General features: G+C 36.6%; 1 protein-coding gene across 2 annotated transcripts in view; it reads right to left on the minus strand.

Moving 5' to 3' along the window:
• LOC121380456 (serine/arginine-rich splicing factor 7-like) overlaps positions 1-7,407 on the minus strand; it is a 29,152-nt gene extending 21,745 nt beyond the window's left edge. Inside the window, exons 1-2 of one of the 2 annotated variants that reach the window (XM_041509273.1) lie at positions 7,311-7,407; positions 2,396-2,605 (exon numbers count right to left, since the gene is read on the minus strand). In XM_041509273.1, the coding sequence (XP_041365207.1) occupies positions 2,396-2,604 (209 nt within the window). In that variant the 5' untranslated portion in view covers position 2,605; positions 7,311-7,407. Of the gene's footprint in view, positions 1-2,395; positions 2,606-7,287 lie in introns of both variants that reach the window. The other variant, XM_041509274.1, reaches the window with a different exon arrangement.
• Between the last annotated feature and the right edge of the window lie 302 nt (positions 7,408-7,709).

The raw sequence follows: 7,709 nt of genomic DNA on the forward strand, positions 1-7,709 counted from the left end.
TATTAGACTTGCTCTCCTATCAGTGTTACAGTCAAGGCCTATGTTATTAGACTTACCCTTCTACCAGTGCGCTACGGTCAAGGCCTACGTTATTAGACTTACCCTCATACCAGTGTGCTACGGTCAAGGCCTATGTTATTAAGACTTACCCTCCTACCAGTGTTAGTCAAGGCTTACGTTATTAGACTTGCCCTCCTACCAGTGTGTTACGGTCAAGGCCTATGTTATTACTAACTTTCATACCAGTGTGTTACGGTCAAGGCCTGTTATTAGACTTACCCTCCTACCAGTGTGCTACGGTCAAGGCCTGTTATTAGACTTACCCTCCTACCAGTGTGCTACGGTCAAGGCCTAAGTTATTAGACTTACCCTCATACCAGTGTGCTACGGTCAAGGCCTGTTATTAAGACTTACCCTCCTACCAGTGTGTTACGGTCAAGGCCTGTTATTAAGACTTGCCCTCCTACCAGTGTTAGTCAAGGCTTACGTTATTAGACTTACCCTCCTACCAGTGTGTTACAGTCAAGGCCTATGTTATTAAGACGTACCTTCATACCAGTGTGCTACGGTCAAGGCCTATGTTAGGCGTATCATAAAATATTGTTTGTTTCCGGTTACCCGACTGACCCTAATTTGAACCTGCTGACCCTAAAAAAAAAATTGTATATCCAAAAATGTTTTTTTAATATAACAACGATTTCCACGAAAACATTCCAAAACTATCACAAGCACTAATTTGGTGTCATTTAGGGGATAACCCTACTGTGTTTTCCGATTTGCGGATGTATATCGGTGGTTTTACTGTCGCAAATTTTGTTTCATTGGCAACCCGTTAGCCACGAAATGTTTTCTTCTAACAATTGAATGATGGCGTTACTTCCCTTCAAATTGAAGTTCGGTAACTTTCGTGAGACATCGGGCGAAGAGTCGGAAAATTGTTTTCACGAATATATGCCATCTTTTCCGATTTACTCTACATCTAGCATAGCGAGGTGTTCCGGTTAATAATAATAATAATAACTGTATTTAATGATTTACTCCAGCGACAAACTGGCCGTGTAGAAATTTAGTGACATTCTGATAAACTAGGGGAGGGAATGTTTACCTATACTGATGGAGTTTACTGCCAAATCAAATGATTAAATATGTCAGTAAGATCTCGATGCGTTTTTGATATCTTCCTACAGGCCGTGTATATTAACAAATTCTGGGTACTAGGCCTAAGCAGTAGCCAACAACGAAAATTGTACAAAGTCTTCTTCAAATGACCTTCACCTTTGCATGTGGAAAAAACGCGATGACTTGTAGTCTGTGCATGTGGTATCGAGAAATCCTTTATTGTTTTGTTGAGATCGCACGTTGTTGTTTTTGGAAAATAAACCTACATTGTATGAGATGACTGGAGTTACAATAATACGATATATTTTCCTCTACAGGCCTACAGTATTTAGCAGTTTGTAATAAAAGCTGTTTAATCGCCACACACGTTACCGTACTGGCATGCGATCTCGTGTGTCACCAATTACCGTGGTACCTAATAAGAGCACGTGTTATTAACAGTGTTCTACACTCGGTTTTATAACTTACTCTTCTTTGGCTAGTGGACAAACAAAATTTACTCGCCAAGTTTAAAATGTTATTCGCCACAGTGCGACACTACTCATTTTGTATCATTTATGAATGTGTTGTAAGTATCTGGATTGTTTTTGCCAAATTACTAAAATCAACGATGAGTTCCGAATTGTACCAACAATTAATACGGAATTCACAGTGATCAATCGGACAACTTCGTAAATAGTGAAATGTTCCGACTGCACAATGATGACAACAAATTTCAATTGAACGCACATGGCAAATAATTTAATACTTAGACATTTTTGGAGTCAGTCACCAGACGGCGACGATAATAAATTCAATCGGTCGCCACGCCAACATTTTGGTCACATTGGTGACCATTTTGGTCGCAACGTAGAACACTGGTTAATGATTCCAATTTCAGTGGGGGTGTATAAAAACCATCGCTGCTGCCCCACACTGATGTGTAAGAGTTATCCTACTTGAGTACTTCTGTCGTCTGCTTTGTCGATCCGCGACCACAACTTCTCTGTGTGCTTCCCCCCACCCCAGCAGAAAAAAGTTCAGGGTCGGTGGCAAAATTTAGTGTCGGTCGGGTGACCGGAAACAAACCATTTTTTTTGTTTGGCCTTAGACTTAGCCTCCTACCAGTGTGCTACGGTCAAGGCCTACGTTATTAGACTTAGCGTCCTACCAGTGTGTTACGGTCAAGGCCTACGTTATTAGACTTACCCTCCTACCAGTGTGTTATGGTCAAGGCATAAGTTATTACTTACCCTCCATCCAGTGTGTTACGGTCATGGCCTACGTTATTACTTACCCTCCATCCAGTGCTCTAACTGCATCATCTGCATCTCGGTGGTCTTCGAATTCGATGAATGCAAAACCTGGTGGGTTTCGCGCCACCCACACACTCCTTAGTCGTCCATAATAACCGAAGTGGCGCTCCAGTTCCTTCTCAGATGCTTCTCTGGGCAAGTCTCCTACATACACTTTCACATCAAGACCACCATCTCTGTATCTAGACATTCTGAAAACAAATAAGATGTTTTAAAATCCACATCAACAACTAAGAAATCATAAAAACTGTCCTTAGTTTTGCCAAAAGATGTTATTCTTTTCAGACAGGTTATCAGGCCAGGGCTTCTAGAATGTTTATAAAATCCACTAGCTATGGGATCAGTGATTTTAAAAAAATTACTAGCCCTACTTTAAGTGTATACAATTTTACTAATTAATAAAAATAATCGGATACGTCACCTAAAGAGGGAGTGCGCTTTAAAACACTAACATTGGGAGGTTGTGGTGGGGGCAGAATATTCATATATATACAAAATAAGACTTAACTGCAGCATGACCTTTTCTTTTCACTAGCCGTCAGGCATGGCAATAGTAGTTATTTACTTGCACAACACTGAATATCACTAGCCATGGGAGTGGGGCTACCATAATCTAGAAGCCATGCAGGGCTTTAGATCTCACTAATTTGGGCACAACAGACTTTGTTGGAAGGTTGTTTTAGTTCAGTGCCGTCATTAACAGCTGCTGTCGAGTTGTCAACATTTAGAAATGCATTTCAAGTTATTTTAATCTAATTTAAAATTAACTTTTCAGTGTTTTTGAGTTGAAATATTTTTGAGGTCAGCGTATTTGTCCTTCATTTGCAGATTATATTTTTTAAGTTGATCTCTTGACAAATTTAATGACATCACTGTACGATTTTGTTTCTGGGGGAGGCCCCCCATACCCCATATCAACATTGTAAATATTCCAATTCCATAGCGCCATATCCAAAAATTTCGACATTATTATTTTGGTCGGTGCTTTATTCTCATTTTTGTACCTTACTCTTCTTTGGCTAGTGGACCAAAAAAATTATTTGCCAAGCTTAAAATGTTACTAGCAACACTACACAGGGTACCCACAGAATTTTCAAATTTAAATTCCCTGTATTTACCCTGTTGTAAAATATTTTTCCCTGTCTGATATCCATGTTTTTTTTATTGTATACAAAAGAAGAAAGAAAGAAATGTTTTATTTAACAACGCACTCAACACATTGTATTTATGGTTATACGACGTCAGACATATGATTAAGGACGACACAGACATTGAGAGAGGAAACACGCTGTCGCCACTTCATGGGCTACTCTTTTCAATTAGCAGCAAGGGATCTTTTACATGCACCATCCCACAGACAGGGTAGTCCATACCACTGCCTTTGATACAGTCGTGGTGCACTGGCTGGAACAAGAAACAGCCCAATGGGCCCACGGGCTGGAATTGACCCCACACATTATTGCTTAATATCAACAAGTAAATTATTATAAAAATAAAAATAAAAATCACCCAATCCCTGTTATTTTTATTATTTTGTATTACAGATGTTTTTAGTAAGAATTCGGGATGGAGGAGAAATAAAAAAATAAAATAAAAAAATCCAAAAAGGTTCCCAGCCTTGATATACTTTAGCCAGGTATTGCATGCAGACCTGTCAACCCTCCCGGATTCCGCGGGAGTCTCCCGGTATTTGATCAAATCTCCTTTCACCTGTGCGGGAGACAGTTTCTCCTGTTAAATGACATTTTTGTAAGCATAAAAACAAAATCGATCCTCTTTTGTCAAAATAACAGAAGGGAAGTAACTCTGCCTTTTTTTCTCATTCGGAAAATGTCGACTACTTTCGGTTTCCGAGAATGTAACAGGCCGAATTGTCCCGACTGTTTAACCTTTGCCGAAGTGAGAATTGTGGGATAGCCTATTTATATTGTTAAAAAAGCACATGGAGTTTATAAAATGATGTGTTATTATAATGTTTTGTTGTCATCGTAATGGCTACGAAGCGTGTTGCCGCTAATTAAACAGGCTGTGTATTGACATTCAGTGTTGCCATATAAAAAAAAAAAAACTATCCAATTTAGTTCCAATAGCCGATGATAAGATTAAAAATCAATGTGCTCTAGTGGCGTCGTTAAATAAAACAAACTTTACTTTTAATAACACCTCTGAATTGTAAAATGTCTCCCACTGGATTACATAATGCAACTATGACAAATCTGAGTTGACAGCGATACACACGATGCATGTTAAAATCACATGTCACAGCAAGACAACGAAAAGACCAATTAGCTGTATAAACATACTTGTGTCAGTTATTTTGTATGTTTGTGCGGTAAATGTTGGTTATAAGGGTACACTTCAAGAAATTATTTTTGTACAATTAAAAAATGTTGTTTGACATTGACATAAAGTTACTCACGGAAATGGGTATAATTCCGGTATATTTCACACGATGTCCGTAATGAGGTTTTACTTATGATTAATGAAAATACAATGTTTATTGCATCATTATAATGATTTTAAATCAGTACCACGCCACCGTTCCTCATTATAGTAAAAACTGAATATTAATTTATAAGATTTATATAAATTTGTCTTTGGTACTTAGGTACACTAACCACAAATGATAATGTAACGCAACCTGTAAGGCTGTAAGTGTAATACCGTAAATGTACTAATTTTTTTTTTTTTTTCTTCTTCATGTTCTTAACATTTTTGGATAAAAAAAATTTTTTTTTTAAATATGTATTAAATCATAATAATATTTAAACTTAAAAAAAAAAAATAATAATAATAATTTTTTTTTTTTTTTTTAATGCCAAGATCTAAAGTTAAGAAGTATATATGACATTATAAAGTATTCATATAACTTATTGTAATAAAATTTTTTTTTAATCTTGCGATTTTGGGTTAAATTGTGTGAATTTAAAAAATCTCCTGCTTTTTGACCAAATCTCCTGCTTTTTCAACACACACCTCCTGCTTTCTCTTGACTAAAGGTTGACAGGTCTGATTGCATGCCGTGTACTAGAGGAAACTACTATCCACCAGCCGCAAAGGAATATAAAAAAGAACAAGCCAAGATTAAAAAAAAAAGATACAAATTGTTTCATTAGTATTTCAGAAGGGTAGGGTATAAATTAAAATATTAACACCATTCAAAGCATACTTTGCACTATTTTTAATGAAAATTCAGTAAGATAAAATTTAAATAAACATATTAATAAAAATGTCAGGGGAGAGAACTATTCTTCGGCACTCCGTTTCAGATGGGATTGACGAAAATAATTAACCATTTCAATGTCTAAGAAATAACATTTTAAGATTTATTGGTCTAAATGTTGTAATCGAGTGGACGAATTGTCCAAGGTCACGAGGTGGGTGGACAAAACGTCCAGAGGACGAACCATCTGAAAAGCTGTAAAATTACAACAAAAGTAATATATATGACCCAAAAAATTACCCTAATCTAGCAAGCAAAATGGAGCTCACCAACCCACAAAATTTGGCTAACTCATCAGGTTGTTAGTTGAGATTTATATCAGGACTGTCTGCCATTGTCCCATGTTTGATGGGATTAGGAAACTTAAGCTGCACACCCTAGTTCCATCCAGCGAAAATAAATTATAATTTGGTTAATCTACAAACCTGTAACACTTAGATCACGTTTTTATCAAACTGAGTGAAAAAGCAGGTTTTATATCGATAAATACCATGGGAATCCCCATGTCCCAATTGCTTGAAATAATTTTGAAAGTTAGTTTTCTATTGTCACCGGTAGAAGCACAACAATGCCTACGTCACGACAAATTTAACAGACTTGGGGTGCGTTCGTTTCACCTCTCCTGGACATATTCCAACTGTTCTGTCCTGGTTGTATCCCCTCTCCAGATATCGTAAGACTTAGCAAAATTATTGGTTTTAAGGGTTTGTAACGTTTTGTATTGAGACACTTACTTGTCTGAACTTTACTGTTACTGAAAATGTTCACGAACTGTGAAGAAAAATCTCACAAATGAACAACATATCGAATGTTGATTGCGCGAACCGTGCACAAGAAAACAAACCGAACCAAAATGATAACGGTCACGTGATATACCAACGTCTGTGACATTGAAATGGAAATATCCCCTCTAAAAATAGATTGGACCTCGCTTGCTTAACAGGTTTTTTCTCGAAAACATGTTTTGTGAAAAAATGCATTTCGTGGTTTTACAAACATCAGGATTACCAAAAAAGCACTTCAGGTGAATGGAAATGTGTATTCTAAATAATAAAATGTAAGTAAAGTGCAATTTTATTTGTGAAAAATGGGGTTTAATAGCGAAAAACAATGCCGTAATGGTTAACAAATAAACGTAACTAGGGTGTGTCCCTTTAAGATATTTTTTCAGGACACTGAATGGTACTGTGCCACTGCACTTTTTTTAAGTCACTGTTACTACTGGCATCCTACAGCAAGAACTGACAATGTTTGGTTAATGAGGCTACATCATTCTTTTTCGGTCCAATTTTCATTTGCCATTATTTTTGCGTGAAACGCATTTTCGTGATTTTTATTCACCCGCGAAAATAAGTATTTTACAGTATATTAATCTTAATTATTACATAACAGCATTATTCCACTACCGAGGTTGCTGTCTGGGACTACCTGAACAAGCTATTAACAAACCACGGCACGACAAAGTAGTTGTTCTTTTCACACTGCAAATACTACTAAATAGCCTACAAAATGGCGAACTAAAAGTTGAAACGGATAACTGTTATGTCTTGATGTTTTGGGAATATGGAAATCAAATAACTTTCAAACATATTCAAAAACAAACCACAAATACAAATATATACTACTATCAGTCACTGTTATGGCAATTACTTCAGCTTTAACAAATATTTTACCCGACTTTTCTCTTCTAACAACAAAAACAAAATGGCGTTATGCGGCGTGCCTGGACAGATTTCCGAACTTGCTGCGCATAGAAACGCTATTTTCACACGAATACGGCCCCAATTATTTATTCTCTTATACACCCACACCCTTATTTTATACATCTGTGCTGTCAACAGTTAGTGAGTTTTTTGTTTAGGACTACATTATATAATATACGGTACGTTATAATATAAAGAGTCCTAAATGTTACATTTCGCAGTTCTGGAAAAAAAACATTTATTAAAAGAAAAGATCGATGATCTAAACTACTAAGACATTAAAACATGACCAACAATCGTTTGGAGTCGGGAAGATACATCCTCAAAATGAACAGATCGATCAGCAGTTAATAAAATCAGCGTCACAAT

This window comes from Gigantopelta aegis, chromosome 9 (genome assembly GCF_016097555.1).
Source record: "Gigantopelta aegis isolate Gae_Host chromosome 9, Gae_host_genome, whole genome shotgun sequence".
In the NCBI taxonomy this organism is placed as follows: Eukaryota; Metazoa; Mollusca; class Gastropoda; order Neomphalida; family Peltospiridae; genus Gigantopelta; species Gigantopelta aegis.